A 16,083-nucleotide genomic window follows, 5' to 3' on the forward strand; every position below is an offset into this window, starting at 1 on the left:
CTCAGCACCAACCGTCAGGTTTTTCTCGAGCTAGCTGGTTATTGCTATAGCTGGATTCCAACTTTCTGTTTTGGCCAAACCTCTGTATGTTTTACTAAAGAATAACAACCCAGGCCAATCGTATGGGAAGAATAGGGCTACATAGACTGTAAGACCTTAAAGGAGAGCTTGCTGAACCCACCCGCCCTTGGGCGTTCCAGTTGCCTGATTCCTGGCTTCCTTTTAGCACAGGAAAAGGAAGAGAATGCCCTTGAGGTGTTACCCCGAAACTGATCTGTAGGGCATCATAGCCAGCAGCTGCCGCTTGGCACAGGGGCACCCTCTGTTGCCTGAGGGGTGTTCCCGCCACTGTCCTCTGGTTCTGGAGCTTTTGAAAGAGCAGAGTTGGTGACGGGTTGGCGCTGGGGCTTGAGACGGAGCAGTCCGGTCCTTGGACCCAGAAGTGTGGCTTGTGTGGACAGCAGCAGCCTGGACTGAGGCAGGTCCAGACGGGGAGATGCAGCTCGGGAGTCACGGGCGGGTAGGGCGCATGTGTGCCAGGAGGGCTCGGGCGTGCTGCTTCTTGTGGGGCTTCCGCGGCGGGCGGGCCCGTGGGCAGAGGCGGCAGTCGTCCTGAGATTGACCACTCGGCTGCTATCACGGAGGTGGCCCGGGCTGCTGTCCTGATTGGGCACCTTCCCGCTTCTCCACTCTGATGCCATCTCCTCTCGCAGCTGGCCCTCAACCACTCTTCCCCACCCCTCCCATCCCAGACAGGGCCCTATGCTCACGTCTTCCTGTGCCCACCTGTGCCTGTGCCCACCTGTGCCTGTGCCCACCTGTACCTGTGCCCACCTGTGCTCACCTGTGCCCACCTGTGCCTGTGCCCACCTGTGCCCGTGCCCACCTGTACCTTGCTCTACTTGATACTGATGGTGAGTGGTTTCCAGCCTCTGTGCCCCACTAGGACAGGGGTTCTCTCTTTTCTCTAAACATTGTATTCATAGCCAGGCTCTGCGTACATGGCAGGCAGACAGATGGGTGGTTACTGAACTGGAGGAAAACTTTAGATCTGGTCCACCCTCTTCACTATTGGAATCATCTTCCCCACTCTTGACCCCATGGTTTAAGCCCCAGTGACCAAAACCCCAGGTGGCATCCTGGGTCTGGACCTACAGTGAGACACACCCAGGGAAAAGGGCACAGGAGTGAATTTCACTGGCCTGGTTCCCAGTCTTGATTCTGCCCTGAGCTCACAGTTTCTCTTTAAAAAAAAAAATCCAGCTTCAACTCCCTGAACTATTTCATTTTTTAGTATTTTTTAAAAATAATAATCCCATGTCCTAGAAGGTATGTTCACTTCTTGGCCCCCAGGTGGCGCTAGTGGCAAAGACTCTGCTTGCCTTGCAGGGGGAGATGTGTTCAATCCCTGGGTCGGGAGGATCCCTGGAAAAGGGAATGGCAACCCCCTACAGTATTGTTGCCTGGAGAACCCCATGGACAGAGGAGCCTGGCGGGCTACAATCCACGCAAAGAGGGGTCGCAAAGAGTCGGACACGACTGACTAAGTGAGCACTTGGTCTCACCTGGGCTTCCCAGGTGGCTCAGTGGTAAAGAATCCACCTGCCAGTGCTGAGACGTAGGTCTGATCCCTGGGTCGGGAAGATCCCCAGAAGAGGAAATGGCAGCCCACTTCGGTATTCCTGCCTGGAGAATCCCACGGACAGAGGAGCCTGTCGGGCTACACTCCATGGGGTCCCAGAGTCTCACACGACTGGGCACACACACACACACCAGTCTCACCTGAAGAGCCCACACTTCCGTGAGCCTACACACAGGAGCCCCACAGGTGTTCAGGATGCATATCAAGGGAAAACTCGCCTGCTTTCCGGAGAAGGAAGAAGTAGCCTTTGGGAATATGCCCAGAGAGTTCTGTTCTTCACAAAAGCCCTGCCTCAAGGAAACTTTGACCAGAGCCTCGCCTCCCTGGAAGTAAGCAAAGCCTCACAGTCCTGAGAAGGCGATGCACCCCACTCCAGTACTCTCGCCTGGAGAATCCCATGGACGGAGGAGCCTGGTGGGCTGCAGTCCATGGGGTCGCTGAGGGTCGGACACAACTAAGCGACTTCACTTTCACTTTTCACTTTCATGCATTGGAGAAGGAAATGGCAACCCACTCCACTGTTCTTGCCTGGAGAATCCCAGGGACGGGGGAGCCTCGTGGGCTGCCGTCTCTGGGGTCACACAGAGTCGGACACGACTGAGTGACTTAGCAGCAGCAGCAGCACAGTCCTAAGGGAGGGAAAGTACCCCTCTGCAGTCCCTCCTGGCCCTCCAGTCTCACCTGAGTGGGACGGGGGTGGGGTGGAGCAACTCACAGACCCGGGCACAGCCCCACTGAAAGGTCTAACAGGCGTTTCACCACCACATCGAAGGGCACCACGTCAAGCACAGACGACGGTGGGAAGAACTGAGAGCCTTATCTAAGAGGAAAACTCTAGGAGAACCCAGAGAGGATGACGGACAGGAAAACAACCACACAGGGAATTTCAGCCCCCCACACTTCCTGCTACAGCGGAGAGCAAACGCAGCTTGACTTCCAGCCGTACAAACAAGCCTCACACTAGAAGCATATTTACTCATACCCAGGACACAGTGTCCCATCTTTCAACAAAAAGTTGCAAAGTGTTCTATAAAGGGAAAAAACACAGCTTGAAAAGACAAGAGCAAGCACCAGAACCAGACTCAGATATGGCGGAAACTGCAGCATGACTGGCTCAGGAATTAAAAGAACTGTGATTACACGCTGAGGGCCCTAATGGAGAAAGTGGATGACCTGAGAGAACTCGCTCAGTCATGTCCGACTCTTTGCACCCCATGGACTATACAGGCCAGAATACTGGAGTGGGTAGCCTTTCCCTTCTCCAGGGGATCTTCCCAACCCAGGGATCGAACCTAAGTCTCCTGCATTGCAGGCAGATTCTTTACTGTCTGAGCTATGAGGGAAGCCCACTTTTGAGAACAGGTGGGTAATATAAGCAGAGATGGAAACTAAGAAAGAATCAAAAGGAATGCCTGGAATCAAAACTAACGTAACTGTGAGACAACTACAGAAGGTGTGACATGCAAATCACAGCTCAACCAGAAGGGAAAGAGAAAGGAGCAGAAGAGATATTTGAAGTAATAATGGCTGAGGATTTCCCCCAATTAATGATAAACATCAAACCACAGATCTAGGAAGCTCAGAGAGCGCTATGCAGGCAAATACCAAAAAAAACTAAAAAAAATCCTACACCAAAACATGTTGTATTCTAACTGCAGAAAATTAAGGACAAAGAAACGCTTGAAGAAAGCAGAGGAAACAAACACCTTACCCCTACAGGGACAGGGATAAAATTTCACCTGATGTCTCACAAATCATGCAAGCAAAACTGAAAAATCTCTTCAACTTAGAATCCAGTGAAATTATCCTTCAAAAGTGAAGGGACATACACTTTCTCAGACCAACAAAAGCCAAAGGAGACACCCCCTCCCCCCAGCCACAATGGCTGGCAGGCTGGGTCAGTGCTGTGCATGGGATCTCTTCAACTTAGAATCCAGTGAAATTATCCTTCAAAAGTGAAGGGACATGCACTTTCTTAGACCAACAAAAGCCACAGGAGACACCCCCTCCCCCCAGCGACAGTGGCCGGCAGGCTGGGTCAGTGCTGAGCATGGGCTGCGCGTGGGAACGGCCCAGGACTCACTGATGGCCTGAGCCTGACCGAGTGATGACCACCTGGGCTCCTGGGCCACAGGACAGCCCCGCTGGAGGGCTGCATCGTCCACGGGAAGCCGCCGCCCTCAGCCCACCCACCCGCGCCTGCATCCTTCCCCAGCCTGTGAGCTTGTGCCCTAAACCTCGGTCTCTGCAGCCTCCCAGGCTCAGGTTGGGGCCTCTGGTTGGAGACCCTGTGTCTCTCGACAGTCCAGGCGTGGGAGAGATGAGACCACCAGCCACGGTGGGCAGCGCTCTTCAAAGATCCTTGTGAGTCAGCTTGTCTGCAGGCCCCCGAGTCCTCTGCACACACGGGACAGGGTCCTGATCCCAAACTCCACCCCAACACCTGGAGGGAAATGGAGCTGTCCAGAGTGCTGGAATCGCTGAGCCTGGACGGAGCCCTGTTCAGCCCGAGGGGCTGTGCCCTACAGGCCTGGAGCACACAAGGGCTAGAGCCCCAGCTTCAGGAGGAGCCTGATCCAGGCCCAACAGGAGGGCGGTGGCTCCTCTGCCCTCCTCACGAGCTGGAGAGCAGACAGGGAGCGAGGCCTTTGGGCTGACCACCTGCTGTCTGCTGCAAACCCACCTTAAACTGGACCAGCCCCTCCCCCGGGCCAGTCCTCTGTTCACGTGCAAGTTCATTTATCCAAGTTGTTAATATTTTGACTCCTGATGGAATGTTAGGATCTGGGTATGGAAATATGGGTAAGAAGTATTTGTTAAACAAACGTATTTATGGGGCAGCTACCGTGTGCTTGAATGGTGCGAGAGCTGGAAAGGTGAACGGAGTATGCCTGTTGTCCTCCAGGGGCAGTAACTGGTTGGAGAGTCATTCACACGTATTTATTATGTGCCCAGAACCCAGCAAGTCATAAAGAAACGTCTCTTTATTGTTAATCGGTGTGTGGTGCAAACAGGTGTAGAGGCTGGGCCCTAGATATATGTCATGTTATTCATATATTCAAGAGATCGTCTGGATGCTGACTGTAGGAGGGCAAGACAGTCAGGAGGCTGGCATTTGCAGTGACCAGAGAGAAAGGCGGCCAGCAGTGGTTGTGGACTAGAGACAGCGCGGAGGGGCGACAGAGCCATTTTGATGAAGTATTGTAGAGAAAAGCTGAAGTTTACACACATAGGAGTTACACTGAGCCTTCAAAAGTTAATACAACATTTTCACCTAAAGGGCTTGTTAGAAAAGCTTCATGTTGCTTTCACACATTACTGGTGCACCATCAGAATCGCAACAGTCACTTTGCAGAGCTTTGGAGTACCAACCTAGGAGAGGTCCACCTCTGACGCTGCAGGTCTAAGAGAGGCCACTGCTACTGAATTGTGTGGTGCCCATGAAGCAATGCTTTAAGCATTTTACATGCTAATACGATATTTGTAAGTTGTATCTAAGTGCCTTGTGATTTAGGAAATTGGGAATTTTTTGATCAACTTGCTATTTCTTTATCATTCTTCCTATTTAAAATAATGGAAAACTGGAGTCCCTTAGAATATTTGCAGAGATAATCTGACATTTGAGGCACAGGAGTAATGGTGAAGAACTGTCCAGCCTTAGTTTTGGATGAGATTTACACATGTGACTGGCGTGAGTTGCCATTTCCTCCTTTAGGGGATCTAACCCTCATCACTTGTGTCTCCTGCATTGCTAGGTGGATTCCTTACCACTAGCACCACTTGGGAAGCCCAGACTTACACATACTTATCTTCTAAATTGGGCTTTCCAGGTGGCTTAGTGGTAAAGAATCCGCCTACAATTCAAGAGATGTGGGTTCGATCCCTGGGTCAGGAAGATCCCCTGGAGAAAGCAATGGCTACCTATTCCAGTATTCTTGACTGGGAAATCCCGCGGACAGAGGAGCCTGGCAGGCTACAGACCATGGGGTCGCAAAAGAGTTGGACACGACTGAGTACTCATGCATCCATGCATCTTCTAAATTATTTAACTTCTCTTCTTCCACATCTTATAGTAAAACTGATGCTCCAGAACACAAATATTCTGTTGTTTTGCATCCTCTCTGCATAGAATTGGGCTGTGCAGATTCCAGTTTGAAAAGTGTGTAGTATAGTACTTACAGTTGGTCAGAAAGATTAGGTGGAAAAACGAATTATCACTATAACTTCCAATAGCAACAAATTATTAAAATCAGTTCCAAAAGGCTATTTTTCATTCTTTTTTTTTTTTTTGGTTGCGCCGGCTTGTGGGATCTTCATTTCCCCAACCAGGGATTGAACCTTGGCTCCAGCACTGAATACTAACCCCTGGATGGCTAGAGAATTCCCCAAAAGGATATTTTTAAAAGGATCTTAAAAGTGGTTTTGAAGAAGTCTTAAGGAGTTCTATTGAAGGTATTAGACACAAACCTCCTTGACAGTTTGGGAAGGGGCAACCTGGGGCCCAGAAGAGGGAGTCTGGCCAGGGAATTCATTCCGGGCAGTGCGCCTTTCCTTTTCCCATCAGGGAGCTCCGACTGAGGTTCCCGAGGCCTAGCCCCGCCCCCAGCGCTAGCCCCGCCCCCGCGCTAGCCCCGCCCCTACGCGGGCAGCCTGCGCACGTGCGCCCTGCCGGCACTGCGCACGCCCGCGGGGCGAGGGAAGGGGCGGGGCGAGCCGAGCCTGGAGGGTCTGCGCGGGGAGAGCATGGCCACGCTGCGCCGGCTGCGAGAGGTGCCCCGGCACCTGCTGGTCTGTGAGAAGTCCAACTTCGGCCATGACAAGTCGCGCCACCGGCATCTCGTGGAGACGCACTATTACAATTACAGGGTGAGTCCTGGCCCTCGGTCCGCGGATCGCGCACGCTCCCTCCCGCGGGCGCGGGAGGCTGGGGGAGAGCCGGGCTCTGCTCCGGGGGCCCGCCCTCGTCGCGCGGAGGGGCGGGGCCCTCGGCATGCTGGGAGCTGTAGTCTCTCCGTGGCTCCAGGCTCCTGTGTTGGCTCGCTTCAGGACCACAAGTCCCAGGGTGCACCGGTGCGGGGCGGTGCCCCGCCGTCGGAGGGCGGGGCAGGGTTCACGGGGCCTCTGGTCTCTTGCTGTGGCCTGGCCCCGCCCCAGGCGTGCTGCGTCCCTGGGGCGGGGCCGGAAGGCGGGGGCGGGGCCAGGACGGGGCGGGGTGGCCGCCCTCCTTCCCTGCTGCTGGGTTCTTGCACCCGCGCGCCTCTCCGGAGCGGCCAGCCCAGTTCCGCCCGGGAGCTGCTTGCTCCTCTAAACCGCATACGGGCGCTAGTTTGATCCCTGAAAAGCGCTTTCTTCTGCCCGCTGCTCTCCGCCTTGTCCATCGAGAGCGCCAGGGCGGCATTTGGGCAGCTTTTGGTAGAAATTCGCCTCGGCGGCCTTGCCCACAGCGATGTTTGCTGGTGTTCCCTGGAAGTGTCGCCCGCCCCGGGGCCCTTTTCGTGGCTGAGGCGTCAGTGGGGGTGGTTACTGGACCTTCCTGGGGAGGAGAAGCCCCCTGACTCCCGGGCAGTGTCTGCTGGGAAGGCTTCACGGACCCGTGCAAGTGGGGAGGACTCCAGACTAGACCTTAAAATGGAAGCGCGTGAAGCCTCGCACGCTTTTAAGCTGATCAGCCTAATCTCAGCTCGGCCTCACTGGCCAGTGTCTCAGACACAAGTGGCGACCCCGGTTAGTGTCCCCGCTTTGGGAGAGTGGCCTTTTTCAAGGTGTGGAGCAGCCGGGCACCGCTTGAAACCTGTCGGGTTGAACGTCTCTGCTCTGGATGGATAACTCTTCACAGACAGCCGTCTGGGAGGTGCACTGTGTCCTCCCCAGCCCACGTGCAGAGCTTTTCTGTCGGGACAGTGGGAACACCAAGCTGACTTCTGCTTCCATGTGGCCTCTTAATAACCAGTATCCCCAAATTCCTTACGCCCTAAGGGACAGTTCCTCTGATTCCAGCCTGGTACCAGGATACACAGATCTGGGGATATTCACTTGTATTTGGTGAGTCCCTAAGTCATGACTTTTTGTGGCCCTGAAGACTGTAACCCGCCAGGCTCCTCTGTCCATGGGATTTCCCAGGCAAGAATACTGGAGTAGGTTGCCATTTCCTTTTCCAGGGGATCTTCCTGACCCAGGGATCAAACCTAGGTCTCTTGCATTGGCAGGCAGATTCTTTACCACTGCATTTCCCTAAAAATTAATGTAGTGACAGGAACAGGACATCAAATATATTGCTTATTTTCAAAAGATAAAACGCAAGCAAGAGTTTCCCATTAAAATTGTTTTTTTCATTCAATTTTCCTATACTGTGCACTTGAATTCAGAAATGGAAAACTTAACTTGTTGGATTTCTCTTTTCCTGAGATTAGTAAATTAATTTCAGACTTTTGCTGAAGGTTGTGGAGGAATGGTTAGTAGCCTTAATTATGTTGTATCATCACTAAATCCCGGGTGTTGATCTGCATGAAAATAAAACTTGTTGAAACCTATAATGGAGTATAATTTGCAAAAATGCTGAATCACATGCTGTATACATGAAACTAGTATAATACTGTAAGTCAACCATGCTTCTGTTATTAATATAAAAATAAGTTTTTTGTGTTGTATATTCCAATAGGTTTCATTTCTGATTCCTGAATGTGGGATACTATCAAAAGAACTGAAAGATCTGGTCATGGAATTTGGACCCTATTACTTTGTGAAGGATTTACCTCTTTATGAGTTAATCACACACGAATTCATCAATTCTTTTGTCAAGAAAGGTAAGAAAAACCTCATAGTGTCTGTGAACATGGTGGGATGCAGAAGGCCAGGGAGGCCACATCACACTTCCGGGGCTCCTGCCTTGTTCGAATCACGCGGATGGAGCGCGTCTGCGAGGTCAGGCGTGCGCAGCCCGCCCTCCGCCCCTCAGTAGCTCAGCCTGCTCTGTGCATCCCCAGGTTTGGTTTCTGATTCCACGGGTCCACACGCGTCCCGTGGGGGTGTTGTCACCCCAGGCTCTCGGAGAGGAAAAGCTTTCCGGCCCCGTGTTCAGATGCACTGCCGTCGGGCGTGGCCGCAAGAACCGCTGTGGTCCGCGCAGTGCCCACAACAGCCGTCTCAGCATGCTGGTCTCCTGATGGAGCCACACTGCCGTCTACACGGCCAGGTGCTGACGGGGGCCCAGCCTCTTCCGCTTGGACCCTGCGGCCCTCATCCCATCTGTGTCTGCTGGGTTGACTGTCTTGTTCCAGTTGCCTCCTGGGAGCCACTCGTTTGAAACCATTCCAGCGTCTTTAAGGATCCGCCCTCACTGCAGGCATCGCCGCACAGGAGCCACTGGCCTCTTGTCGTCGGTCTCAGCGACCCGATTCCTTTCGTTGGTTTTGAGCTGAGGACTTACCTGGCGGTCCGGTGGTTAGGACTTAAGGCTTTCACTGCCCAGGGCCTGGGTTCAATCCTTGCTCAGGGAACTAGATTGACACAAAATACATGGTGCAGCCAGAAAAAAAGCTTGATGCTCCAATTGCTAATGACGTGGGCCCGGGCACGGCAGGCACTTTTACCTGCGCGACTCAACGTCACCCAGCAACAACACTGTGAGATGGGCCTGCAGCCCCATTTTACAGGTGAGGAAATTGAGGCTCAGGGAGCCTGAGCAGCTCTCTTGACGTCGCACAAGCTCTTGGCAGGTTTGAGTCTCACCTGGAACTCGGCCTGGCTGGTGTGTGCGTCCCCTGCCCTTGCTCCCTGGGCCTGTCTGCAGCGTCCGCACAGCTGCACGCGTTTGCCGTGCCGTGGTAGTCGGCTTGCACAGACAGGCCCTGGGTGGGGACCTGGACAAGCAGTGCCTGGCCTCGCGTGTCCTCCACCTTCACTTTGGCTGGTTTAGGGTTATTGAGTGAGCAGGACCCATAACCCGGAGGATTGGTTATCATGTCAAACTAATCCACTAACTTTGCAGGTGTGATTTTTTTTTTCTGAATTTCTCCTCTGGGCTGTCTTTCAGGTTCGTGCTATGTGCTGACATACAACACAAATATTGATGAGGATAATACTGTTGCCCTGCTCCCAAATGGTAAGCACACTCGTTTTTCCTTCATTCTTAAGGAAATGCATACTGTGAAAAAGAAAAAGTCAAAATCATACAGGCGTGAGTAAAGTGACGGTCCACCCTTTCATCCAGCTCCCCTCAAACTCATTCCCGTTCTTAGCAGGAGCCCTTATTAGGAGGTAGGTATTTATTCTTCTAGACACATTCTATGAATTTAAAATCACACATACAGGTTGTTGCTTTTTTTAAATAAAACATAGTATGTCACACTCTATTTAGTTTCTCAATTACCTTTTTTTCCCAAGGTCTGTTTCCCAGACATCTTTCCATATGGGTGCATACAGTTTTAATTTACTATTTTTAAAGTCTTGAAAATATCCCAAAGAAGTGTACCATAATTTGTTTATTCTTTCTTTAATAAAAAGACAATTTCTAGTTTCACTATAATAAAGAATGTCTTTGTACATGTACTTATAAATAATACTCTTGTTTATAAGTAAGATATATGTGGATAAATAATACACTTGTATTATAAAAAGATCTTTGTGTGCACTGGTATTTAACTGCTCAATTTGCCTTGCTTTCTCTTTGAGAACATGTTATATTTTTATTTTGTTTTATTTTTTAACACCAAAAACAGGAGAACGCATTATGTGTTTAATGTCTCTTTATGGGAATTATTATTTGATTTATAGGGAAATTAATTTTATCCCTGGATAAAGACACGTATGAAGAAACTGGACTTCAGGGCCGTCCGTCTCAGTATTCTGGCAGGAAAACCATGAGATTCAGTAAGTATGGTGCTCTCTCCATCAGTCTCTAAAAGGTGGTGCCTTCTGTAGCAGCTCGAGTTTTCCTGCTTGAACTGCTTCTGTTCTCTTTGTGCAGAAGCAGTGTGGCTTTGCCTCGTCTTTAAAATTCCTTATCAGAGAGGATCTCATACGACCGCATACGACTGTGAGATTCGACCGCATCTCACAAAGGTCGTAGGCGGGGGCCTGGTCTGTTAGATGCCTGTGTTTCAGGTCACAGGTTCGAAGTAACGAAGCCAACTTGTTCTTCAGGTTTTAAGCTTTGTGTTGAAGGTGGCTGGTGTGCAGCGTCGTGTCAGAGCGGCTCGGTCACACCTGAATATGCGCTGTGTTTCGTACTCTTTTCCACGACGGCTTATCACAGGATATCGACTGTAGTTCCCTGTGCGCGACAGTGGACCTTGTTTGCCCAGTCTGCATATACAAATTTGTATCTGCTCCAACTTGGTCTTAGCAAAGAATTCCCTTTAATTTTCCCAAGTGTTACGATTCCGGTAGAAGTCACCCGTGACTGAGGAGGTGTGGCTCTGCTCACCGTCTGCTTGCACGTCGGTGGTCACGGCTGCCCCCTGCACGGCTTGATTAGAGTTCATCTCTGCCCTTGGTATTTGGGAAAAGTGTGAATTTTAAACCCCTGTTGTGATTAGCGCAAGTCCTGAAATGCCCATCAAAAGCAGAGTTTTGATTTGGTAAACCAAAGGGAGGGCAAGGAGGACAAAGTGACTCTTTTCATCCATGAATTTTCCAAATCTCCTGATGTTTTTAATCCAGCATGTGTTGCGCGGTGCAAGCCGTGTGTGCATGAACTGTTAATTCCTCTCCGTTTTTTAAAGTTGTTTCCATTGATCTGATGGATTTATCCTCTAACCTGGACTCTAAGAAGTATAAGAGAGTATCTTGGGCCTTCAAAGAAAAGAAGCCGTTGAAGTTTGATTTTCTTTTGGCGTGGCATCAAACAGGTATGAAAAATAAATTGTGTAATAACGACACAGTGGTGTTGAAATCTAGTTGTTAGCTGCAGGGGTGTAGTGAGGATGGCATGGGGACTCAGCCTACTGGTCAGGGATGCTGCGTGCCTACATGGATATAGGTGTCCGCCTCTTCCTTGCCACCCACAGACCATAGCCTGCCAGGCTCCTCTTTCCATAGGATTCTCCAGGCCAGAATACTGGACTGGGTAGCCATTGCCTTTCCAGGGCATCTTCCTGACGCAGGGATTGAACCTAAGCCTCCCTCATTGACGATTCTCTACTATCTGAGCCAGCAGGAAAAATCCTTACGTTACTTAAGTTTTACCAAAAAAAGTGAAAGTAGTGCTTAGCATGTGTCTTGCAGCGAACTTCCATGGAGGTGGTGGGCACCCCAGGAGGGAGAGGGCACCCCCAGGCTCCCTCCCCCAGAATTGCACTCAGCATCTTATCCTCACGCTGTCAGAGCTGTGAACTCTGTAAGCATCTGTGCTTTGTCTTGATGTATTTCACGCATCTGTTAGCAAGCTGTGTCTTAAGGTGATTGCCTCTTCGCTTTGTGCCATTTCGAACTAACCAAAGGTTTGGTAGGGACACTCTGCTTTGGGACAGCAAGGAGCCTGTAAGCTTGGTTAAGGAAGCTGTGCGGTCCCTCTGGCATCCGTGTGGTTCAGGGTCGTCCAGCCGTGCAGCCGTCTGCCTCCGTCTGCCCGGGTTACGTGTCCGTCCAGAGCTCTCGAGGATGGTCCCCTAGCAGCTGACCTTTCCCGTTTCTCTCCTTCCTCCCTCCAGCTCAGCTCCAGCAGCCTTGGCCGGAATGTTTTAAAGTAACAATTCTAGTGATGCACACAAACCGCTTCTTCTACGTTGCAAGGTCATAATCAGGCATGTTGTTAAATGTCAGGTTAAATTTGCTGTAACTTCTACTTGATTGAAACAATACATTGTTCACCATGCATTCTGATCTGTTTACAACCACCATGTACCTCACTCCTTTGTGAAGTGTTATCTTTGGCCCAAACCAAGATTATAAGGAATCAGAGCATCGTAGTTACCGTGGTGTGGTTCTCTCTCTTGGAGGAGAGGAAAGCCCTGGGTCCGTTTTGGAAGTAGGCCCCTCTGTCTGCTCTTCCTGGGAAGGCCATGGTCCCCGGGTCCAGCAGGGCTGCCTGCGTGAACCCTGGGTCTGCAACACCGCAGTGCAGCTTGTGTGTGTGTGGTGTGGCCCCAGGGCCGGGAGGCCGGCATCTCAGTGGCCTGGAGTCTATGCAAGGCCTCCTGTGTTTTGGGTTCTGGAGAGCTGTGTGTTCTAAGACTCCTAGGAATTTTAGGGGCTTGTTGAGACCTGTGAAAGGTCTGAGGGTTTTGCCCTACTTGCAAGCTATGCAGTTAGTCTGCGCCGTCTCTTGGGCGCTGGCAGGAGATGCGAGACCCCCAGGGTCAGAAGCAGAGGACCGAATCACTCCCAGCAGTCGCAGCGGCCAGAGCATCTGCGTTTGCACCAGCTCACCAGGTCCTGGTTCCTGCAGGGGGCCGCTCAGGCCGGTGACGCTGGTGCAGGCAGGGGGCGGCTGTTCAGAAGGGCAGCCTGGAGCCTCAGGAGTGCAGACCTTTTATCCTGGGCAGTGAGCCTGCTGATCTCTGCCCTGGAGGGAGGGAAGTGGGAGGGAGGTATTCCTTCTAACACGCTGGACTGTTCGCAAGCCTGCCCCATGCTCCAGGGGGTCACTGTTTCCGTCTTCCAAAGCCACCGGAAAATCCTTCAGGACCCACTGGATCTTACTGGGTATCGAAGGCAAGCTGGACTGAGGTTCTGCCCCTCGGCTCCTCTTGTGTCTCCCGTTTCCAGAGTGCGCAGAGGCGCTCCTTTCTCTGTGTGTGTAGAGCTTACTAATTTTATTGAAGCATAAGCAAAGCTTCGGGTTTTACTTACTAGCTCGAAAGTTGCTTAGTGGAGCGGATGATGAGAGTAGTGTGGGTTGAATCTGAAAGCATTCGGATTTTCCAGGAAGATGAATGTTGACATAACTATGGCTCTAGGAGCTGGAAGCAACTTAAACGGTTTTACTTTGAGTAAAGCTTTGTACAGCGCCCCCTGGTCTGACCTTACCGTCCCTGCTTCCCGAAACCCTCAGGCGGGAACGGGGTGGGCTCAGGGACTCGCTGAGCGCGTTCACACTCTTCCAGCGGCCTTATTTGGTGTGTCTGAAGGTGCAGAAGGATCCATGATGTCATACTTTTCCGGTTACGGAATTCAGGAGCATCAGCCAAAAATAGCGCTGAGCACGACGCGGGACCTGCGGTGCCCCGTGCTGCGGAGCGGCCTGCTCGAGGGCGAGCCGGAGGCAGCCTGCAGCGCCCACGAGCTCTTCGACTGGCTGGGCGCCGTCTTCGGTCACGCAGACCTGTGCGTACGAGGGGACTCCCAGGTCCTGGCGGGCTGGGGCTGGCTTCTTATTTCTAATAGGTTTAGTACTCTGAAAGTGATGGAGTGGTGGATATAAAGGCATCTTCTTTCTTTTTTTTTTTCTTACAGAAATAATGAGCCTTATAATTTCGTATCAACCTACTGCTGTCCTCAGCCAAGCGCAGTGGTGGCCCAGGCGTCCGTGGGCACCATCACTGGTTTCATCCTCCCGGAGCGGATATGTGTCCTGTTGGAACAGCTGTGGTGAGAACGCCTTTCGTCTGTCTTGGCATCTGCACCTCCATGATGTTCTGGGGGCAGCGCTCGGGACGCAGGTCCTGCAGTCCTCTGGCACATGTGTCCTTTTTCCCCTCTTGCTTGGGTTCCCGTGCAGTAACGTCATCACCGTGCATGATGTAATTAGTTATCCCTGGTGATGTTGCTGCATCGTTGTCCTTTCGGGAGGAGAAGAGCTGAACTGTGCTTCTTGAGAACAGACCGCTGGCTTCCTTGCCCTGCCTCGCCCAGACCGTTTCAGCGCAGTCAGAGTTACAGGATCACTTAAGGAAACAGCGGAGCTCCACAGATCACATGCTGGTCTGTTTCACGTGTTGGAGTTCTGCAAAAGGCTTCACTTTTTGAAATGGGTGGGAAAAGGAGTTGACCACCTCTGAATCCACATCACAGCCAAGATCCAGCCTAGCCCTAACCTCCGTGAGTCCCTGGACGGCAGTGCCATTCCCCGGGCTGTGTGGTGTAAAGCAGCACTGAGTTTCCATTCCAGGAGGTGTCACGTAAACTGGAACTGTTGAGCCTTTTCCTTTTTAAATCCAGCATCCCTTTTTCACATTTATTGCTTTGTGCTTTGATTTTGCTCATTAAGAAGGTTGACGTTTCAAACATTTTAAAAGAGAAACCCGATATTCTGCGGCGTTTCAGTCCACAGAACCCCCGAAAGCAGGATTCTTAAGGGGGGAAGGGTGCTTAACACAGTTTGTGGAGATGCTTTTCGTTCTTTGAACCGTATATGCTCTCCCACAGTAAGGGTAGGAACCGCTGGAGTTTGGCCTGTGCGTTGCACAGGGATGAACCTTTACTGAATTCACAGCATCGCCCCAGGAGGTGAATTTCTGTCTTCTAATTTTTATGAATAAAAGCTTAGGCGGAAGCTTCATAGGAGCATCAGAAATGCCACTTATCCTGAATAAGTAAAAAGGAAGATAAATGTCCCTAAGTCTCCCTGTTTATTAAAAAGTGTCTGTCTTTTTCAGTCGCTACTTTGATGAACCAAAGTTGGCCCCGTGGGTGACGCTCTCCGTTCAAGGCTTTGCAGACAGCCCTGTGTCCTGGAGAGAAAGTGAGCACGGTTTTCAGAAAGGAGGAGAACATTTGTACAACTTCGTGATCTTTAATAATCGGGACTACTGGCTTCAGATGGCCGTGGGGGCAAATGACGACTGTCCGCCGTAACGAGCACAGAATCTGCGGCCACGCTCGCTGGTGTGCGTGTGTCGTCGTTTGTGGCGGCATGAGGACAGTGTTCGCTCAGACTTGGATGCGGTTTCTCAGGTCAGCGCCCGCCAGCATCTGCTCTGGACTCGGGCCCCTCCTCTGCGTGCAGCCAGGCCTGCTGTCCGGCAGAAGTGCACAGCTGGTGTCTCCTTGTCCGTGTGAGCCCAGGGGGTGGGTGACTGCCTGGTGCCTTGGGCCAGGATGGCCAGGGGCCCGGGGTTCTGGGACCATTGGGTAAGACGTGCGCTGTGACTGTAGCTTTCTCACATAATAACAACAGACAGTCCTTACATCCTGCTCAGCAGAGCCAGTTCCTGCGTTAAGCGCCATTCGTGTGTTGCCTCGCCTGGGCCTCACGTCAGCCCCTTGAGGGGCATAAGCTGCTGAAGTCACCTGCTTGTGGGTTCAGGACTGGGCCTCAGGCCGCTGGTTCCTGCTTCTGGGTCAGGAGGGATGTTTAGATGCTGCACATTGTTAAAGAGCGAGTTGCGGTAACTTACAAGGGAAGAGAATCTGGAAAAGAACACAGATAGAATATGTATTTACGAAGAAAGTGAAAGTGTCAGGTGCTCAGTCGTGTCTGACCCTGTGCAGCCCCAGGGACTGTAGCCTATCAGGCTCCTCCGTCCATGGGATTTTCCAGGGAAGAGTGCTGGAGGGGATTG

General features: G+C 51.7%; 1 protein-coding gene across 2 annotated transcripts; it reads left to right on the forward strand.

Moving 5' to 3' along the window:
• Positions 1-6,289: 6,289 nt before the first annotated feature.
• Positions 6,290-15,708, forward strand: RPP40 (ribonuclease P/MRP subunit p40). Of its 2 annotated transcripts, none has more exons than XM_069562915.1 (8): positions 6,290-6,508; positions 8,301-8,445; positions 9,675-9,743; positions 10,415-10,510; positions 11,365-11,490; positions 13,711-13,906; positions 14,036-14,170; positions 15,178-15,708. In XM_069562915.1, exons 1-8 carry the CDS (start codon positions 6,386-6,388, stop codon positions 15,374-15,376), a joined length of 1,089 nt encoding a protein of 362 aa, XP_069419016.1. In that variant the 5' UTR covers positions 6,290-6,385; the 3' UTR covers positions 15,377-15,708. The 2 variants fall into 2 exon arrangements, with proteins under 2 accessions (XP_069419016.1, XP_069419017.1); XM_069562916.1 differs by lacking the exon at positions 6,290-6,508 and adding an exon at positions 6,830-7,684.
• The last annotated feature ends 375 nt before the right edge of the window (positions 15,709-16,083 follow it).

The sequence above is a fragment of the Ovis canadensis genome, chromosome 20 (assembly GCF_042477335.2).
Source record: "Ovis canadensis isolate MfBH-ARS-UI-01 breed Bighorn chromosome 20, ARS-UI_OviCan_v2, whole genome shotgun sequence".
Classification (NCBI taxonomy): domain Eukaryota; kingdom Metazoa; phylum Chordata; class Mammalia; order Artiodactyla; family Bovidae; genus Ovis; species Ovis canadensis.